Genomic DNA, 23,567 nt, shown 5'->3' with positions numbered 1-23,567 from the left:
GAACTAGTATACACTACATGGGACTAGTATACACTACATGGGACTAGCATAAACTACATGGAACTAGTATACACTACATGGAACTAGTATACACTACATGGAATTAGTATACACTACATGGGACTAGTATACACTACATGAGACTAGCATACACTACATGGAACTAGTATACACTACATGAGACTAGCATACACTACATGGAACTAGTATACACTACATGAGACTAGCATACACTACATGGAACTAGTATACACTACATGGAACTAGTATACACTACATGGGACTAGTATACACTACATGAGACTAGCATACACTACATGAGACTAGCATACACTACATGGAACTAGTATACACTACATGAGACTAGCATACACTACATGAGACTAGCATACACTACATGGAACTAGTATACACTACATGAGACTAGCATACACTACATGAGACTAGCATACACTACATGGAACTAGTATACACTACATGGAACTAGTATACACTACATGAGACTAGCATACACTACATGGAACTAGTATACACTACATGGAACTAGTATACACTACATGGAACTAGTATACACTACATGAGACTAGCATACACTACATGGAACTAGTATACACTACATGAGACTAGCATACACTACATGGAACTAGTATACACTACATGGGACTAGTATACACTACATGGGACTAGCATAAACTACATGGAACTAGTATACACTACATGGAACTAGTATACACTACATGGGACTAGTATACACTACATGGAACTAGTATACACTACATGGGACTAGTATACACTACATGGGACTAGTATACACTACATGGGACTAGCATAAACTACATGGAACTAGTATACACTACATGGAACTAGTATACACTACATGGGACTAGTATACACTACATGGAACTAGTATACACTACATGGAACTAGTATACACTACATGGGACTAGTATACACTACATGGGACTAGTATACACTACATGGGACTAGCATAAACTACATGGAACTAGCATAAACTACATGGAACTAGCATACACTACATGAGACTAGCATACACTACATGGAACTAGTATACACTACATGGAACTAGCATACACTACATGGAACTAGTATACACTACATGGAACTAGCATAAACTACATGGAACTAGCATACACTACATGAGACTAGCATACACTACATGGAACTAGCATAAACTACATGGAACTAGCATACACTACATGCGACTAGCCTAAACTACATGGAACTAGTATACACTACATGGAACTAGTATACACTACATGGAACTAGCATAAACTACATGGAACTAGCATAAACTACATGGAACTAGCATACACTACATGAGACTAGCCTAAACTACATGGAACTAGTATACACTACATGGAACTAGCATAAACTACATGAGACTAGCATACACTACATGGAACTAGTATACACTACATGGAACTAGTATACACTACATGGAACTAGTATACACTACATGGAACTAGCATAAACTACATGGAACTAGTATACACTACATGGAACTAGCATAAACTACATGGAACTAGTATACACTACATGGAACTAGTATACACTACATGGAACTAGCATAAACTACATGGAACTAGCATAAACTACATGGAACTAGTATACACTACATGGAACTAGTATACACTACATGGAACTAGCATAAACTACATGGAACTAGTATAAACTACATGGAACTAGTATACACTACATGGAACTAGCATAAACTACATGGAACTAGTATACACTACATGGAACTGGCATAAACTACATGAGACTAGCATACACTACATGGAACTAGCATACACTACATGAGACTAGCATACACTACATGAGACTAGCATACACTACATGAGACTAGCATACACTACATGGAACTAGTATACACTACATGGAACTAGTATACACTACATGGAACTAGTATACACTACATGGAACTAGTATACACTACATGGAACTAGCCTAAACTACATGGAACTAGCATAAACTACATGAGACTAGCATACACTACATGGAACTAGCATACACTACATGAGACTAGCATACACTACATGAGACTAGCATACACTACATGAGACTAGCATAAACTACATGAGACTAGCATACACTACATGAGACTAGCATAAACTACATGGAACTAGCATACACTACATGAGACTAGCATAAACTACATGGAACTAGCATACACTACATGAGACTAGCATAAACTACATGAGACTAGCATACACTACATGAGACTAGCATACACTACATGAGACTAGCATACACTACATGAGACTAGCATACACTACATGAGACTAGCATACACTACATGAGACTAGCATACACTACATGGAACTAGTATACACTACATGGGACTAGTATACACTACATGGGACTAGCATAAACTACATGGAACTAGTATACACTACATGGAACTAGTATACACTACATGGAACTAGTATACACTACATGGGACTAGCATACACTACATGGAACTAGTATACACTACATGAGACTAGCATACACTACATGGAACTAGTATACACTACATGAGACTAGCATACACTACATGGAACTAGTATACACTACATGGAACTAGTATACACTACATGGGACTAGTATACACTACATGAGACTAGCATACACTACATGAGACTAGCATACACTACATGGAACTAGTATACACTACATGAGACTAGCATACACTACATGAGACTAGCATACACTACATGGAACTAGTATACACTACATGAGACTAGCATACACTACATGAGACTAGCATACACTACATGGAACTAGTATACACTACATGGAACTAGTATACACTACATGAGACTAGCATACACTACATGGAACTAGTATACACTACATGGAACTAGTATACACTACATGGAACTAGTATACACTACATGAGACTAGCATACACTACATGGAACTAGTATACACTACATGAGACTAGCATACACTACATGGAACTAGTATACACTACATGGGACTAGTATACACTACATGGGACTAGCATAAACTACATGGAACTAGTATACACTACATGGAACTAGTATACACTACATGGGACTAGTATACACTACATGGAACTAGTATACACTACATGGGACTAGTATACACTACATGGGACTAGTATACACTACATGGGACTAGCATAAACTACATGGAACTAGTATACACTACATGGAACTAGTATACACTACATGGGACTAGTATACACTACATGGAACTAGTATACACTACATGGAACTAGTATACACTACATGGGACTAGTATACACTACATGGGACTAGTATACACTACATGGGACTAGCATAAACTACATGGAACTAGTATACACTACATGGAACTAGCATAAACTACATGGAACTAGCATACACTACATGAGACTAGCATACACTACATGGGACTAGTATACACTACATGGAACTAGTATACACTACATGGAACTAGTATACACTACATGAGACTAGCATACACTACATGGGACTAGTATACACTACATGGGACTAGTATACACTACATGGGACTAGCATAAACTACATGGAACTAGTATACACTACATGGAACTAGCATAAACTACATGGAACTAGCATAAACTACATGGAACTAGTATACACTACATGGAACTAGCATAAACTACATGGAACTAGTATACACTACATGGAACTAGTATACACTACATGAGACTAGCATACACTACATGGAACTAGTATACACTACATGAGACTAGTATACACTACATGGAACTAGTATACACTACATGGAACTAGTATACACTACATGAGACTAGCATACACTACATGGAACTAGTATACACTACATGTAACTAGTATACACTACATGGAACTAGTATACACTACATGGAACTAGTATACACTACATGGAACTAGTATACACTACATGAGACTAGCATACACTACATGGAACTAGTATACACTACATGGAACTAGTATACACTACATGGAACTAGTATACACTACATGAGACTAGTATACACTACATGGAACTAGTATACACTACATGGAACTAGTATACACTACATGGAACTAGTATACACTACATGAGACTAGCATACACTACATGGAACTAGTATACACTACATGGGACTAGTATACACTACATGAGACTAGCATACACTACATGGAACTAGTATACACTACATGGGACTAGTATACACTACATGGGACTAGTATACACTACATGGAACTAGTATACACTACATGGGACTAGCCTAAACTACATGGAACTAGTATACACTACATGAGACTAGCATACACTACATGGAACTAGCATAAACTACATGGAACTAGCATACACTACATGAGACTAGCATACACTACATGGAACTAGCATACACTACATGGAACTAGTATACACTACATGGAACTAGCATAAACTACATGGAACTAGCATACACTACATGAGACTAGCATACACTACATGGAACTAGCATAAACTACATGGAACTAGCATACACTACATGAGACTAGCCTAAACTACATGGAACTAGTATACACTACATGGAACTAGTATACACTACATGGAACTAGCATAAACTACATGGAACTAGCATAAACTACATGGAACTAGCATACACTACATGAGACTAGCCTAAACTACATGGAACTAGTATACACTACATGGAACTAGCATAAACTACATGAGACTAGCATACACTACATGGAACTAGTATACACTACATGGAACTAGTATACACTACATGGAACTAGTATACACTACATGGAACTAGCATAAACTACATGGAACTAGTATACACTACATGGAACTAGCATAAACTACATGGAACTAGCATAAACTACATGGAACTAGTATACACTACATGGAACTAGCATAAACTACATGGAACTAGTATACACTACATGGAACTAGTATACACTACATGGAACTAGCATAAACTACATGGAACTAGCATAAACTACATGGAACTAGTATACACTACATGGAACTAGTATACACTACATGGAACTAGCATAAACTACATGGAACTAGTATAAACTACATGGAACTAGTATACACTACATGGAACTAGCATAAACTACATGGAACTAGTATACACTACATGGAACTAGTATAAACTACATGGGACTAGCATAAACTACATGGAACTAGTATACACTACATGGAACTAGCATAAACTACATGGAACTAGTATAAACTACATGGAAATAGCATAAACTACATGGGACTAGCATAAACTACATGGAAATAACATAAACTACATGGAACTAGCATAAACTACATAAACTACATGGAACTATCATACACTACATGAGACTAGCATACACTACATGAGACTAGCATAGTAGCATACACTACATGAGACTAGCATAAACGACATGGAACTAGCATAAACTACATGGAACTAGCATAAACTACATGGAACTAGCATAAACTACAGTACATGGAACTGGCATAAACTACATGAGACTAGCATACACTACATGGAACTGGCATAAACTACATGGAACTGGCATAAACTACATGAGACTAGCATAAACTACATGGAACTAGCATACACTACATGGAACTAGCATAAACTACACAGGACTAGCATAAACTACACAGGACTAGCATAAACTACACAGGACTAGCATAAACTACATGAGTATAGCATACACTACATGGGACTAGCATAAACTACACAGGACTAGCATACACTACATGGAACTAGTATACACTACATGGAACTAGCATAAACTACACAGGACTAGCATACACTACATGGAACTAGTATACACTACATGGAACTAGTATACACTACACAGGACTAGCATACACTACATGGAACTAGTATACACTACACAGGACTAGCATACACTACACAGGACTAGCATACACTACATGAGACTAGCATAAACTACACAGGACTAGCATACACTACATGAGACTAGCATAAACTACACAGGACTAGCATACACTACATGGAACTAGTATACACTACATGGGACTAGCCTAAACTACACAGGACTAGCATACACTACATGGAACTAGCATAAACTACACAGGACTAGCCTAAACTACATGGAACTAGCATACACTACATGGAACTAGCATAAACTACACAGGACTAGCATAAACTACACAGGACTAGCATAAACTACATGAGACTAGCATACACTACATGAGTATAGCATACACTACATGGGACTAGCCTAAACTACATGGAACTAGCATAAACTACACAGGACTAGCATAAACTACACAGGACTAGCATAAACTACACAGGACTAGCATACACTACATGGAACTAGCATAAACTACATGGGACTAGCATAAACTACACAGGACTAGCATAAACTACACAGGACTAGCATAAACTACACAGGACTAGCATACACTACATGAGACTAGCATAAACTACACAGGACTAGCATACACTACATGAGACTAGCATACACTACATGAGACTAGCATACACTACATGGAACTAGCATAAACTACATGGGACTAGCATAAACTACATGGGACTAGCATAAACTACACAGGACTAGCATAAACTACACAGGACTAGCATACACTACATGGAACTAGCATAAACTACATGGGACTAGCATAAACTACACAGGACTAGCATAAACTACACAGGACTAGCATAAACTACACAGGACTAGCATACACTACATGAGACTAGCATACACTACATGAGACTAGCATACACTACATGGAACTAGCATAAACTACATGGAACTGGCATAAACTACATGAGACTAGCATAAACTACATGGAACTGGCATAAACTACATGAGACTAGCATACACTACATGAGACTAGCATACACTACATGGGACTAGCAAACACTACATGAGACTAGCATACACTACATGAGACTAGCATAAACTACATGAGACTAGCATAAACTATGTGGAACTGGCATAAACTACATGGAACTAGCATAAACTACATAAACTACATGGAACTAGCATAAACTACATGGAACTAGCATAAACTACATAAACTACATGGAACTAGCATAAACTACATGGAACTAGCATAAACTACATAAACTACATGGAACTAGCATAAACTACATGGAACTAGCATAAACTACATGAGACTAGCATACACTACATGAGACTAGCATACACCACATGAGACTAGCATACACTACATGAGACTACCATAAACTACATGGAACTAGCATAAACTACATAAACTACATGGAACTAGCATAAACTACATGGGACTGGCATAAACTGCATGGAACTGGCATAAACTACATGAGACTAGCATAAACTACATGAGACTAGCATACACTACATGAGACTAGCATAAACTACATGAGACTAGCATAAACTACATGAGACTAGCAAACACTACATGAGACTAGCATAAACTACATGGAACTAGCATAAACTATGTGGAACTAGTATACACTACATGGGACTAGCATAAACTACATGGAACTAGCATAAACTACACGGGACTAGCATAAACTACATGGAACTAGCATAAACTACACGGGACTAGCATAAACTACATGGAACTAGCATAAACTACATGGAACTAGCATAAACTACATGAGACTAGCATAAACTACATGGAACTAGCATAAACTACACGGGACTAGCATAAACTACATGGAACTAGCATAAACTACATGGAACTAGCATAAACTACACGGGACTAGCATAAACTACATGGAACTAGCATAAACTACACGGAACTAGCATAAACTACATGGAACTAGCATAAACTACATGGAACTAGCATAAACTACATGAGACTAGCATAAACTACATGGAACTAGCATAAACTACACGGGACTAGCATAAACTACATGAGACTAGCATAAACTACATGGAACTAGCATAAACTACATGGAACTAGCATAAACTACACGGGACTAGCATAAACTACATGGAACTAGCATAAACTACACGGGACTAGCATAAACTACATGGAACTAGCATAAACTACATGGAACTAGCATAAACTACACGGGACTAGCATAAACTACATGGAACTAGCATAAACTACATGGAACTAGCATAAACTACACAGTACTAGCATAAACTACATGGAACTAGCATAAACTACACAGGACTAGCATAGACTACATGGAACTAGCATAAACTACATGGAACTAGCATAAACTATGTGGAACTAGTATAAACTACACAGGACTAGCATAGACTACATGGAACTAGCATAAACTACATGGAACTAGCATAAACTATGTGGAACTAGCATACACTACATGGAACTAGCATAAACTACATGGAACTAGCATAAACTACACAGGACTAGCATAGACTACACAGGACTAGCATACACTACATGGAACTAGCATACACTACATGGAACTAGCATAAACTACATGGAACTAGCATAAACTACACAGGACTAGCATAGACTACACAGGACTAGCATACACTACATGAGACTAGCATAAACTACATGAGACTAGCATACACTACATGAGACTAGCATAAACTACATGAGACTAGCATAAACTACATGAGACTAGCATACACTACATGAGACTAGCATACACTACATGAGACTAGCATACACTACATGGAACTAGCATAAACTACACAGGACTAGCATAAACTACATGAGACTAGCATAAACTACATGAGACTAGCATAGGAACAACGCCACTGACCCTAAGCGGCCAGTGACGTTCGCCGCCTGTTGACACGTTGTTCACAATCTGTAAATCGCTTTGGATAAAAGCGCTCAGCTAAATGATTGAAATGATGATTGAAATTGAAGTGAAATCTGGGTGGAGGAGGTGGTGAACGAGCCCCCCCCCCCCCCCCAGCAGCAGGACACTCATTGGTAAAGAAAAGGAGTATATACGCCTCGCAAACCTACCAAACTACGGTACCAACGGGTCGGTTCCACACCCCTGCAGATTAAACCAAGGAGGGGGGAACACAGGGTTATTTTAAGTGGAAAATCTGACTGACACAGAATCCAGTGTGAGGAGTACAACTGGGTCAGAAGAACGCTCTCCATGCACATAGGGAGCGGATGAAAGAGGCACCAAGCATGTAATGTCCTGTCGTTTATTGGCTAGCAGTCGGAGGGAATGCCTCGACCGGTACGCTTCCTATTTTACCACATCCAGTAGCTTGTTCCCCAACAGACTCCCTGCTGATTCAGACAAATAATAACCATATGTAGACAGCAGACAGACCTAATAAACTAGACTGTTACTTATTTTGTTTGTGTGTGTCTGTGTGTGTGTTTGTGTGTGTGAGACGTAACACTTGGCCTCGCCGTTTGGTTTAAAATGTACTTTTCTGTAGCGACTATGAACTTTTGACATTTGATCAGCTTGAAATGTTATTTGCATTGATTATCCTCCTTATAAAACCCTCAGATGAAGCGAACAAACAAACCTGATATCTATCGTTGGGTATATTTGCAAGAGACATATGCCTTGCAGTCCTGTTTGCTTGATCTATGAACAAAAATATTTATATATATATACAGAGAATACAGCTCCCACCAACATGTCAAATTGATTTATATCAGAACCGGCAGAGTTTAACCATCTAGGACCTACATACGGTCTGTGAGAGGAGACAGAAGGTTTGTGGGAGGAGACAGAAGGTTTGTGGGAGGAGACAGAAGGTTTGTGGGAGGAGACAGAAGGTTTGTGGGAGGAGACATAAGGTTTGTGGGTGGAGACACAAGGTTTATGGAAGGAGACAGAAGGTTTGTGGGAGGAGACAGAAGGTTTGTGGGAGGAGACAGAAGGTTTGTGGGAGGAGACAGAAGGCCGTACAGTAGATATCACACATAGTATGTAATGGGGAAGTTGAAAGTTGGGACCTGAAGATTTATTTGAGATGCAGCTTAGCACAATCCATCGTTTAGTTTTTTCTATATGAATATGTAATACATCTTGATTCGATTTGTGTCTATTGCTTTATGTTTAGAGTGTATAAGGGACATTGGTAGTGAAACCTATTGTGTTCATTTTCAAGCTCAATTATGTGCAATAGATACTGTACACAGGAGTACCATTAGTTACAGTGATCCGGTAAACCATACCTAACCCCAAAACGTAAAGCAAAAGAAAGATCAGAAATCCCTCCAAAAACACAAATAGACCTCAAGTGTTTGAATAACAAACATATTAAATGTTCATACTGTTGTTTTTGGTGTCAGTAACTTTTCACATCTTTAAAAAGAAATTGCAATTGGATGGCAAGCTCTTTTTTTTTTCAGAAAACCCCCCATTGACAGTACATCTAGACCAGCGGTTCTCAAACTACAGGTCACATCCCAAAGTGGGGTTGTGGGTAGGTGACAGCGCATTGACAAGTAAAAAGAATATATATATTTTATGTTCTGGCAACATAGTTTGGCTAAATATGCCTCATTTTATAAATGTGTATTGATAACATAGTGCTGTAATAAAATGTTCTAAGGTGATGAACCCAGTCAATGTTCTAAGACCCAATAAGGAATGATGTTAAATAAACCAACCAAGTGAGAAACAACAACCGAGGTTGGTGAGTCTTTAATAGCAGATGCTACAACTACATGGAACTAGCATAGACTACATGGGACTAGCATAAACTACATGGAACTAGCATAGACTACATGGGACTAGCATAAACTACATGGAACTAGCATAGACTACATGGAACTAGCATAAACTACATGGAACTAGCATAGACTACATGGGACTAGCATAAACTACATGGAACTAGCATAGACTACATGGAACTAGCATAAACTACATGGGACTAGCATAAACTACAGGGAACTAGCATAAACTACAGGGAACTAGCATAGACTACATGGGACTAGCATAAACTACATGGAACTAGCATAGACTACATGGAACTAGCATAAACTACAGGGAACTAGCATAAACTACATGGGACTAGCATAAACTACATGGAACTAGCATAAACTACAGGGAACTAGCATAGACTACATGGGACTAGCATAAACTACATGGAACTAGCATAGACTACATGGAACTAGCATAAACTACATGGAACTAGCATAGACTACATGGGACTAGCATAAACTACATGGAACTAGCATAGACTACATGGAACTAGCATAAACTACATGGGACTAGCATAAACTACATGGAACTAGCATAAACTACAGGGAACTAGCATAGACTACATGGGACTAGCATAAACTACATGGAACTAGCATAAACTACATGGAACTAGCATAGACTACATGGGACTAGCATAAACTACATGGGACTAGCATAAACTACATGGAACTAGCATAGAATTGGATGTAAACAAGGACGTAAAAAGACTTCCTTTGCTTACATTGAGCCCATTGACATTCAGATACCTTGAGCAGAAAGACCAGGCCAATTCTTAACCTCAACATTTGCAAACAGTATCACATTTGGAACAGTATTTAACCCATTTCCAGGTAAGCTAGCATGGCACAGTTGGTATCTATGGATTCATTAATTTGTTTCATATGATATCACAAACTATCATGTCTGTAGCCTTTTTTTTGTTGCCAGCTACAGCTTCTGAAAGGTACAGTAGTAATGTTGATAGTTATGCCAGTCTTAGATGGTTCAAATGGGCAATAAGGCAGTATACTATACTGGTACCAGTGTAAAGGTGTCATGTGTACACTCTCTGGCGGGGATTAACCCTTTCACTACCACACTACAGACGGTTAACCCGTTCACTGCGACAATACAGAAGGTTAACCCTTTCACTGCCACACGACAAAGGGTTAACCCTTTCACTAGCACACTACAGAAGGTTAACCCTTTACTATCACACTACAGACGGTTAACCCTTTACTATCACACTACAGACGGTTAACCCTTTCACTACCACACTACAGAACCCTTCTACTCCTGCAGGCCCATTTAGAAAATCCCTGAACATGAATTTGCATTGGTTTGTGATCAGATCAGATCAAAACAAATGTGTTATTTTTTTTACATATTAGATATGATTCATAAAATACTTTAACGTGTGTGTAATTTTTTTTTAATAATTCAAACATACCCTGTTCTCTTCCTTGTCTTCCTCTATGCACTCTGCCTCCCTAAGAGCATCTTCCCTGGGGGCGGGGGTTGAGCTGAACGTCTGGGTCTCGACTTGCTTGTTGTAGCACACTCATCCTCCGTTCTGGGTTGATACAAATTAAATATATTATATATAGAATATGACCCAGTAATGAATCAACTAAATACAGCAATGTGGCTATTTGAAAACATTGCATTCGCTAAATAAAATATGCTGTCCCTCAGGGACAAGCGTGGGCGAGCACGTGCAGTATGACCAACGTTAGCTTCCAGAAAAAATAAAATGAAATATATTATATAATAGAATATGACCCAGTAACTAAATACAGCAATGTGGCTATTTGAAAACATTGCATTCGCTAAATAGATACGTCACAGCTTCACGTTAGCCAACTTAGCCCGCAGCTATCGTCTAGCAGCAGTGTGAGAGCACGTTTCCTGGGGGGATTTCAGACATTGCATCCTTACTTTTAGAAACAAGCTTTTTGAGTGGAAAATATTACCAAAATCTCTGGAAAAACATCTCACAAACACTATGGACTGTCGTAAACTGAACAAATGCTATAAGGCTAACAATTTCCTATAAACATGTACTTACACCGTCGTTTCAAACTGCGAGCAGGACCACATTTCTTGGGGAGAAGTCAATTCCATGACCGCCCGCTCTGGGGGTTTGGGCAAAAGACATGAAACATTTTCAGGGGGGTTTTATATACTCCCTGTGACGACTTGCGGAGTGATATTACCATCGATTTATAGGGCATAGGGACAAGCCCATGTAAAAATGTTGTCGTTCCGCACTAAACTGCCCGAATCGGATCGCCTCACAACAGGCTCTAGATGGCGCCAACGCCTAGTTAGCGCCAGGAGAGTTACCTTTACTATCACACTACAGACAGTTAACCCTTTCACTACCACACTACACAAGGTTAACCCTTTACTATCACACTACAGATGGTTAACCCTTTCACTACCACACTACAGAATGTTAACCCTTTACTATCACACTACAGCCAGTTAACCCTTTCACTACCACACTACAGATGGTTAACCATTTCACTACCACACTACAGAAGGTTAACCCTTTCACTACCACACTACACACGGTTAACCCTTTACTATCACACTACAGATGGTTAACCCTTTCACTACCACACTACAGAATGTTAACCCTTTACTATCACACTACAGCCAGTTAACCCTTTCACTACCACACTACAGATGGTTAACCATTTCACTACCACACTACAGAAGGTTAACCCTTTACTATCAAACTACAGACGGTTAACCCTTTCACTACCACACTACAGACGGTTAACCATTTCACTACCACACTACAGAAGGTTAACCCTTTACTATCACACTACAGACGGTTAACCCTTTCACTACCACACTACAGACGGTTAACCCTTTCACTACCACACTACAGAAGGTTAACCCCCTTAATATCACACTACAGACGGTTAACCGTCTGTAGTGTGATAGTAAAGAGTTAACCTTCTGAACCGTCTGTAGTGTGATAGTAAGGGGTTAACCTTCTGTAGTGTGGTGGTGAAAGGGTTAAAGCATGGAGGTGGAGTTTTGTGGCTGATGGAGAGGTTACAAGGTCTGAGTGAGAGTTATTTTTTCTTCTTTTAATTAGTTTATTTTCTTGGTCCAAAATACACTGGCGAGAGGAAGCCATTTCCAGTGGTGAAGAATCTTGTTAGGGGTGTCCAAACTGGGGATCTGGGAAACTCCGGTGAGAACCGGATCCATGGGCCCGGAGTCAACAGACACCTTCCTGACAGAGTCCACATGCCGGTTGGACGGGTTCATCCATGTTCAGAGCATCAGGCGTGTGCTGTGCAGACTCCACCACGTGCTGCTGTCTCTTAGGACATGTTCCCTCTCCTTCTAGAGGAGTGCTTCTTTATTATTTCCACAGTTTGGATAAAGTCTTTTTTTTTTATCCACTTGTTCTCCCATTTTTCAATTTTTCTCCCATCCCAATTTTTCGTGTCATCCAATTCAACCCTCCCCTGTCTTTGACCGCTGTTTCATGCCTCCCACAAGCCGGCTGCAATGTGGACTAAGTCATACATAGCACGAGTCCCCTCCGATACTCGAGGTAACAGCAGTCGCATCTTTCCACCTGCACGGCTCGATCCTTCAGCGTCAGGGGTCTGGGCTTTGGAGGGGCCCCGCCCCCGTCGCTTCCTGATTCTACTGCGCAGGCGCACCAACCGACCTGTAGGAGTCGCTGTCCACAACGCCCGATCCCCACCCATCAGTTTCCCACCCCCTAATACTGCCAATGTGTATTAGTGCGGACGACCAGCTAAACTGAAAGCAATGTGGAGCGCTGGGCTCGAACAGGGAGGCGTCTCCAGTATTCGTGGTGAGCGCCTTGCCCACTGCACCACGTAGCCGCCAGTTTGGATAAAGTCTTGACTTAAGAATAAAATTATTAGCTTGTCCCTTCTCTTCTCTTCTCTTCTCTTCTCTTCTCTTCTCTTATCTTATCTTCTCTTCTCTTCTCTTCTCTTCTCTGCTCTTCTCTTCTCTTCTCTTCTCTTCTCTTCTCTTCTCTTCTCTTCTCTGCTCTGCTCTGCTCTGCTCTGCTCTGCTCTTCTCTTCTCTTCTCTTCTCTTCTCTTCTCTTCTCTTCTCTTCTCTTCTCTTCTCTGCTCTGCTCTGCTCTGCTCTGCTCTGCTCTGCTCTTCTCTTCTCTTCTCTTCTCTTCTCTTCTCTTCTTCTCTCCTCTTCTCTTCTCTTCTCTTCTCTTCTCCTATCTCCTCTCCTCTCCTCTCCTCTCCTTTTATCTCTTCTCTTCTCTTCTCTTCTCTTCTCTTCTCTTCTCTTCTCTTCTCTTCTCTTCTCTTCTCTGCTCTTCTCTTCTCTTCTCTTCTCTTCTCTTCTCCTCTCTTCTCTTCTCTGCTCTGCTCTGCTCTGCTCTTTTCTTCTCCTCTCCTCTATTCTCTCCTCTTCTCTTCTCTTCTCCTCTATTCTCTCCTCTCCTCTCCTCTCCTCTCCTCTCCTCTCCTCTCCTCTCCTCTCCTCTCTTCTCTTCTTGTCTCTTCTTTTCTCCTCTCTTCTCTTTTCTTTTATCTTCTCCTCTCTTCTCCTCTCTTCTCTCCTCTCCCCTTCTCTTCTCTTCTCTTCTCTGCTCTTCTCTTCTCCTCTTCTCTCCTCTTCTGTTCTCCTCTCTTCTCTCCGCTTCTCTCTTCTCTTCTCGTCTCTTCTTTATTTGTCTCTTCTCTTCTTTTCTCTTCTCTTCTCATCTCTTCTTTTCACCTATCTTCTCTTTTCTTTTACCTTCTCCTCTCTTCTCCTCTCTTCTCTTCTCTCCTCTTCTCATCTTGTCTTTCCTCTCCTCTTCTCTTCTCATATCTTCTCTCCGCTTCTCTTATCTTCTCTACGCTTCTCCTCTCCCCACTCTCTCCTCTCCTCTTCTCTTCTCATATCTTCTCTCCGCTTCTCTTATCTTCTCTACGCTTCTCCTCTCCCCACTCTCTCCTCTTCTCTTCTCTTCTCCTCTCCTCTCTTCCCCTCTCTTCTCTCCACTTCTATTCACTTCTCCCCTCCTCTCTTCACTTCTCTTCTCTTCTCTCCACTTCTCTTCACTTCTCTCCTCCTCTCTTCACTTCTCTTCTCTTCTCTCCACTTCTCTTCACTTCTCTCCTCCTCTCTTCACTTCTCTTCTCTCCACTTCTCTTCACTTCTCTCATCCTCTCTTCACTTCTCTTCTCTTCTCTCCACTTCTCTTCACTTCTCTCCTCCTCTCTTCACTTCTCTTCTCTTCTCTCCACTTCTCTTCACTTCTCTCCTCCTCTCTTCACTTCTCTTCTCTTCTCTCCACTTCTCTTCACTTCTCTCCTCCTCTCTTCTCTTCTCTCCTCCTCTCTTCTCTTCTCTTCTCTTCTCTTCTCTTCTCTTCTCTTCTCTTCTCTTCTCTTCTCTTCTCTTCTCTTCTCTTCTCTTCTCTTCTCTCTGCTTCTCTTCACTTCTCTTCTCTTCTCCTCTCTTCTCTTCTCTTCGCTCTGCTTCTCTTCACTTCACTTCTCTTCTCTTCTCCTTTCTTCACTTCTCTTCTCTTCTCCTCTCTTCACTTCTCTTCTCTTCTCTCCACTTCTCTTCACTTCTCTCTCTCTCTCTCACACACACACACACACACACACACACACACACACACACACACACACACACACACACACACACACACACACACACACACACACACACACACACACACACACACAGGATTGTGTATGTTCGCCGGTGAGTCAGAGAAGTCCCCGCTGTGACTGTGTGTATTTGGAGAAGCTGCTATCCAAATGAACTGATTATTTATTTATGCAACACTCATCCCAGACACTACTGACCATTGAGTGTGTGTGTGTGTGTGTGTGTTTGTGTGTGTGAGAGAGAGAGAGAGAGAGAGAGAGAGAGAGAGAGAGAGAGAGAGAGAGAGAGAGAGAGAGAGAGAGAGAGAGAGAGAGAGAGCGAGAGAGAGAGGGAGAGAGAGAGAGAGCGAGAGAGAGAGAGAGTGTGTGTGTGTGTGTGAGTGTGTGTGTGTGTGTGTGTCTGTCTGTGTGTGTGTGAGAGAGAGAGTTAGTGAGAGAGAGTGAGAGAGAGTGTGTGTGTGTATGCGTGCGTGCGTGCGTGTGTGTGTGTGTGTGTGTGTGTGTGTGTGTGTGCGTGCTTGCATGCGTACGTTCGTTTATTTATAAATGATCTACTCTGGGGAAATGTGGGTCACTCTGAAACAACTCTAGACCCTCACTGTTAACCAACAATCAAATTCACTCTCTGGATTTGGAACCATTTTGGAATCAACGCCTGAACTCAAATGTCCACTCGTATGAAAAGCTCACATTGTGACTGGACTCGCCAACCCTGGACTCGCCAACCGCGCGAGCAGGGCGTCTCGTGGAGCTGGGATATCGCACCCTGACACTACCAACGAGGCAATCGCACCCAAGGGGGGACCCCGACAGAAAGGGGAGGTTTGATACGGGGGAAGCTGACCTCACACTGGGTGACAAAAGCTCCCCCACTGAACACCTCCCCGGCATGGATTGCTGAGGATCTGTTCTACAGTTGGACATGCAAGGCGTGTGGTCCCCACACTGCCCGATAGGGTGGGTTCCTACACACCGTAGCCCTGCAGTGATATTACTACCACCCAAATCACGCGCGCCTGCCTGACCACCGCCGGTCTTCCGGCCGTGGGAGGCACTAACGTGATACCCGGCCTGGTGAAGGCGGGGCTGGGGGAACTCGCGCTGTGACCCCAAGGGCCTCGAGCTCCCCCGCTGACAACCTTCGTCGTTGACAGACACAACACCAGGCTCACCAAACACAGACGCAGAACGTGTGGCGTGGGAGCCGCTTGACAGCACAGCATTCTCACAGGCAGACCCAGGCCTAGCCAGCAACTGGGTGTCAGCCCCTGTCCCCATGAGAAGCGAGACGTGGGGCCGCTCGTGCTTCACTGAAAAACACGCGGCCCACAGCCAAAGGGAACAAATCAGAGCCCGTATCCCGCTGGTGTTGTGGGGGGGGGAGTGACCGGAGAGCGAGCTAGACACAGCTAGACGGCAACGTTTTTTTAGGGCGTGCTCATCTAATGTAGCTGATCCCTCGGCCGCCAAGACTGACGGCCTTGTGATCACCTGTTGTCTTTGTGTCCAGGGTACCTCAGGCGGGGGAAACATGGCCGCTGGTCGGAGGCCTCGCCACAGCCGCTGGCGAGGTCGCGCCCTCACCTCTGGCTGCGCGGCGTGAGGCGGTGTGGGGCCTAGGTCAAATACCGCCCGCGCTCCTGCGGAAAGACCAAAGTCCCTCTGCGGAGAGGGGAGCTCTGAGGAGGGAAAACCCTTCTCTCCTCCTCAAGGGGAGACTGATCCAACCAAAGATGCCTGTGAACAAGCGTTGACAGCATCCTAGCCCTCCCTGCGGTTATAGCTTGCGGCAAGGTCAAAGCTAAAACCTTGCGCGATGTTCTGACGTCGGCTGGCCCTAAGGCCCCACCACCCGACACCATTTTTGACAGAAAAAACAGCAATTCGAACAATGTTGCCAGACGCTAATTCTATACCGTGGCGGTATAGGCTTTAACAGCCCACCAGCCACCTGCCGGGCCGACTCGCCTCATGGCGTTGGCCGGGCGGCAGTGTTGGGAAAGTTCACTTTCTACATGAACTAGTTCAGTTCACAGTTCACAAATTTTAAAATGAACCAGTTCAGTTCATAGTTCATAATTCAAAATGTTGAACTAAAGTTCATGGCTTCAAAAATGAACTAATTTATAGTTTATAGTTCTTTTTTCAATATGTTGCTGCAAGCTATTATTTGTCAAATTTATTGCCACAACCCATAATAGAACCACAGAATGCTGGCATTTCCATAACGCTTTGCTGCCGCCCATTTAGTCCACACTAGTAGCAGCTGCAGCTTTCATCTCTACAGTATATTTTCAAAAACATGAGGAAAAACGTGCTGCTTGAATGGTCTTTATTAAGTATAATAATCTAAATATACTTAAAGTACCAAAAGTGAAAGTAGTCATTGTGCAAACATATAAACATGTGCCGACAATCCCAACATAACTCTGTACTAACACAACACGAGGTAGGAACCAGGCTGAGGTAAGAAACTAAGGTTGTACCTCAAAGTTCAATATTCAAAGTGCAAAACATTTACTGACTTTAACTAAAACTCTTTTAAATGCTCATACACCGACGTCGTAGAGTCTGACTCTGAGCGAGTGCAGAGCCAAGTGCGAGTGCAGCTGCTATTCTACCAGACTCCCCGAAGCCCCGCCCAGAGCGGTTGCCAGAATGGGTGGTTTTCCGCATTATTTTAAAGCGTGTTTTAACTGGGTTTTCGGCTGAAAGGCATATGAAATCTGGCACACTTTTGAACGCCGTTATAATATAGTGCTGAGAATGAACGCACTTTTGAACGCCGTTATACAGCGCTGAGAATGAACGTGTTCTCAATTACGTTAATCTAGCGGAAAAAACACCCGTTCAGTTCACGTTCGCCCAAAATACGAACGCGTTTACGAACGATCGTTCATTGAACGCGTTCAGGTACATCACTGCCGGGCGGGACACCGTTCCACCATGTCAGAGGCAAAGGACTGATGACACCTGCTTCACAAGCACGGAGCACCAGTGGTGGCTGCAGACAAAAGACTACTACTAGTGAAGCACTGCCTCACTAGTAGGTATGCAGAAACCTCCACTGTGGTGTGTACCCATGAAGGGGTAAATGAATAAATTAACAAAAACTCCACTAACACACTGCAGAATGGGCTAGCCCATACACACAATTGTTAAGGGGATGCAGAGCAGAGAAAAACAACAGTCCCGCACACAATTCATAGATTCACAAAAAGCACACCAGCCCTGAGCCTCAGCCCATCCACCCAAGAAATGGTAAACAAGCCCCCGTCAAAACCCCCAACATTAGACACCGATTGACCGTCAGCATGAATGGTTAAGAGGAGGGAAGACCTTTTAGTAAAGACAGCCCTCGGCGGGGAACAAAGAACGGAGACCCAGCATTGTAGCATTAGCCGCGCGCACTAGGATAGTTGGGAAAACACCCAAAACAGAGTCATGATGACCATGTTTCCCCAAATATCCTGCCCCTCGCACCAATACTTCACACGGCTGTCTCACGGGACAACGAGCAGTATTACTCATGCTAGTATCAATGCCTGATAGTGCAGCCCTACCTGTGCGCAACGTAGCTCGACTGCTACCGTCGCGCGACGTCCCTCGATCCGCTGTCACGAGATGAGGAAACCCCAGGACAGCCCGATGCGCTGTTAGGATGTGCCGAGAAGATTCCAGGGGCTGGTGAACCCAACATTGTGTAATTTCTCCCTGCGTTTCATAACAACTAGTTCACGGAGTGCACTGCAACGTCCATGTTGGAAACAAAAAAAAGAGGAAGGTAGAGTGTGACCATGTCCGGCGTCTTATAGCAGGATGCAGGGGCGTGGCCTGGTCACGTGCATGAGTGCACATTGTTTGTTCATGAGCACAGTAGGTGCTAGGAGATAAGAGTTATCTCATAATGGCAAAGAGCGAGACGCGATGACCAGTATGATAATATAACCTGTGGTTCATCCACGCCTTAGTCTCCTCCAGGCAAGCGGTCAGTGTGGGGGGTGATGAAGGTGATGATGGTGTGATCCGGATATACAGCTGGGTGTCGTCAGCATAACAGTGGAACGACACAATATTCCTGCCACTGGGAATACATTCCCTGAGGTCCATAGATGTTGCTAGATACCAATAACATGCAAATTGACCTTGTAGAAGTGGAGCAATATTCCATTTACTTGGGCATGTACTTGTAGGCGGATTTTCTGAAAATAGGGCTACAGCTTAATGGGCTTGTGTTTATATCCTGTTGCAGTGTTTGCTGATACAGTTCACCGGATATTTCGTCTTGTAACTCGAGACCCGAAGCACGCAATAGGTTGAGTGTGGTGCCGATCGAAAGGCGTCAAATTCTACTTTCCAACAATGTATTGGTTCCACGCCAAAGAATGCAGCCCGGAGCCGACAGACGAGGGCAAAGCGGTGCAACGATCGCACGGGCGCGAACAAGCTAATCTACACTGCTTCCACCTGTCTTCACGGCGGATAATGTAGCCTTTTTTGTAAGAAGGGCAAAATACAGGACATGTACGGGAACATATTGAAACGGGAGGATGGCGGGAAAAAGGGTAAAATACAGGAGAAACCCGGGATAAACGGGAGGGTTGACAGGTATGCTTGGTCCTGACAGCTCTTCTGCCTTCTTCTCTTCCAGGAGACCTGGGTGAGCCTGGAGAGGAGGGGGAGCAGGGGAGACTGGGGAAGACTGGACCCCCAGGACAGCCAGGTACCTGTATCTACTGCTCCACCATCCATTCATCCATTCATCCATTCATTGAGTCATCTATTTCGCTAAGTTGTTCATTCATTCATTCATTCATTCATTCATTCATTAATTTATTCATTCATTCATTTATTTATTCATTCATTCATTCATTCATTCATTTATTCATTCATTCGTTCATTCATTCAGTCATATATTCGCTATGTTGTTCGTTCATTCGTTCATTCATTCATCAATACATTCATTCATCCATTCATTCAGTCATCTATGCACTAAGTTGTTCATTCATTCATTCATTAAAGCTGCTACATGTAGAATATTAACATCAATATATCACTGTCAAATTAACTGACATGATAATAGTGAATGACATTCAAGTATATTAATTGTCAATAATAATGATATTGCTGGGGGTGTGAGTGATTGATTGATTGATTTTATTGTGGATTATTGTGGATTAGAGACAAGGGATAAAAACATGATCAAATGCAAGCACTTATTTCCATCATGGTCCCTGGTATTAAGAAACAGGACATACATCAACATAGAACATCATCAGAAAACATTAAGATACAATATGCATATACAGTTGAAGATAAAATACTAATAAATATGCTACCCTCTCTTTCCTATGCCGATAGCCATGTTCGTACATACTTTTTGAAGCCTGTTAACATGGGGGCCTGTTTAATGCTGCTGGGCAGGCTGTTCCACAGGAAGGCCTGCTGGCCGTACAAAATTAGTTTAAATCTAAAAGGAACTATGTTTGTGTCTCTACCTCTGGTTTCATGACTGTGATTATTGTTTACATATTGGAAGTAATTGTGAAGGTAGCTTGGCACCGCCCCTTTATAAATCCTATAGGCTAGGCATAACTTTATCATGGATACTATTTTGTCCACCCTGAGCCACCCTAGGCTGTTGAACTAGCTTGTTCTGGGCAGTTTGAAGTCTATTTTTCAAGTTGCTGGGGGCACTGTCATACCAGGACAGTGCAAGTGCTCTAAGAGCTTTCCTGTCCAGGTATTTAGAATTTCTTGCTAGGAATTTTATTCTGTTGTTAATCTTGACTATTACCTTTCTAGACATGCTTTCCCCTGAGAGTGTGTTTTCTAAAGTACACCATATAGATACACCACTGATTTGGTACTGGTGACAACTGAGCTGTACCTTGAACCCTTCCTGGTTTTTCTGTTTCCTTGTAGTAGAAAATAAAATGGATTCAGTTTTTCCAAAATGAAATTCCTAAATTCCTAACTCCATGCTAAGTCTACTTTCAATCACCGTTTTGCTTTTATTTGACACCATGAGAGCCGACTCGTCCGCATAGAGGAGGATATCACATGAGCAGGCTGACTGCATGTAATGTATATAAAGGAGGAAGAACAAGGGCCCCAGCACACTGCCCTGAGGGCCGCAGTCCACCGTCCTCAGATCAGAAAGGACCCCTCCCACCTCTACTTGTTGATAGGGGTCAGTCACCTGACTGCAGATTAAATCACTTAGTGGATCGAGTGATAGGGGTCAGTCACCTGACTGCAGATTAAATCACTTAGTGGATCGAGTGATAGGGATCAGTCACCTGACTGCAGATTAAATCACTTGGTGGATCGAGTGATAGGGGTCAGTCATGATCAGTCATCATGATCCCCAGCGTGTGAGAACAGTCAGAAGAAGATTGTCCGACTCAAGAGGTGTCACGGCGGTGGGGAACAGGTTAAAACACAAGTGCTCACTCCTCCCAGCTCCTTGCCCCCCTCCCCTAATAAAGGGGGTGTGGTCAGTCCCCCATCTTTTCTTCATTAACACAGCTGGAAGACTGTCAGGGGAGCAGGGGTGTAAAGTACTTGAGTAATTGTACTTTGTTACAATACTTAAGTACTGGTTTGGGGGATTTGTACTTTACTCAAGTATTATTAGGTATGTATACTTGTACTTTTACTCAATTACATCACATTTAAAATGCAGACCTACAAAGTACAAAGTACAAATCTCGCAGGTCCAACAATTGCAATTAGTATATTTGTTTCTCTGGCCAAACTAATGTTAACGTTATTAATCCTGCGGCCGCCCTTTATTTAAAAACCAGCCAATAAAATCCCCATCAATGGAAAATGAACCCACCCATACCCATGCTGATTGGTTCTTGTGCAAGACTAGAAAGTGGGGATCTTTGATTAAACACCTTCTATCAGAATAATAGACAGTCAGAGTGACAAGCTACAGAAGATGGCCACAAACGATAGTAGGAGTGATGAAGAGGACGAAACAGAAGATGTCATTGCCCCGGAATAAAAAAAAAGTTTTTACTTTAACTTTTTAGTACTTAAAGGTCAACCTCCACGTTGTATTTTTGTTCAATAAACAATGTGGACTAGGCCAACAGTGACTTTCATGAAGAATTGGGAAAAAAAGTATTGAAATTGACCCAGTTTTAGCGTTTTTATCAAAACATTTTGTCTGCCCAACACAATCAACATGCACATGCATATTTTAATCAATGGTTTATAACGTGCACGTGTAATGTCGTCACAACAGGTATTGGTCACCAGGGGGCTCACCAGGGGGCTCACCAGGGGGCGCTGAGAGTCACACAGCTAGTGGCAGGCAGAGAGCCTTGCTACCATAGATATATGCTTGCTACTACTAGCCGAATGGAAATGTATCTGTTTCAC

At 42.2% G+C, this 23,567-nt stretch overlaps 1 protein-coding gene across 1 annotated transcript in view; it reads left to right on the top strand.

Annotated features, from left to right (window-relative positions):
- The window catches only part of colec10 (collectin sub-family member 10 (C-type lectin)), a gene marked incomplete at its 3' end in the record, with an annotated part of 80,601 nt that overhangs the window by 8,822 nt on the left and 48,212 nt on the right, over positions 1-23,567 (top strand). The window contains exon 2 of the mRNA XM_084335955.1: positions 20,824-20,895. Coding sequence (XP_084192081.1) covers positions 20,824-20,895 — 72 coding nt within the window. The remainder of the gene's footprint in view (positions 1-20,823; positions 20,896-23,567) is intronic.

Source organism: Notolepis coatsorum, assembly GCF_963971535.1.
Source record: "Notolepis coatsorum genome assembly, chromosome: 19".
In the NCBI taxonomy this organism is placed as follows: Eukaryota; Metazoa; Chordata; class Actinopteri; order Aulopiformes; family Paralepididae; genus Notolepis; species Notolepis coatsorum.
This window is presented reverse-complemented; position numbering and strand designations above follow the sequence as displayed.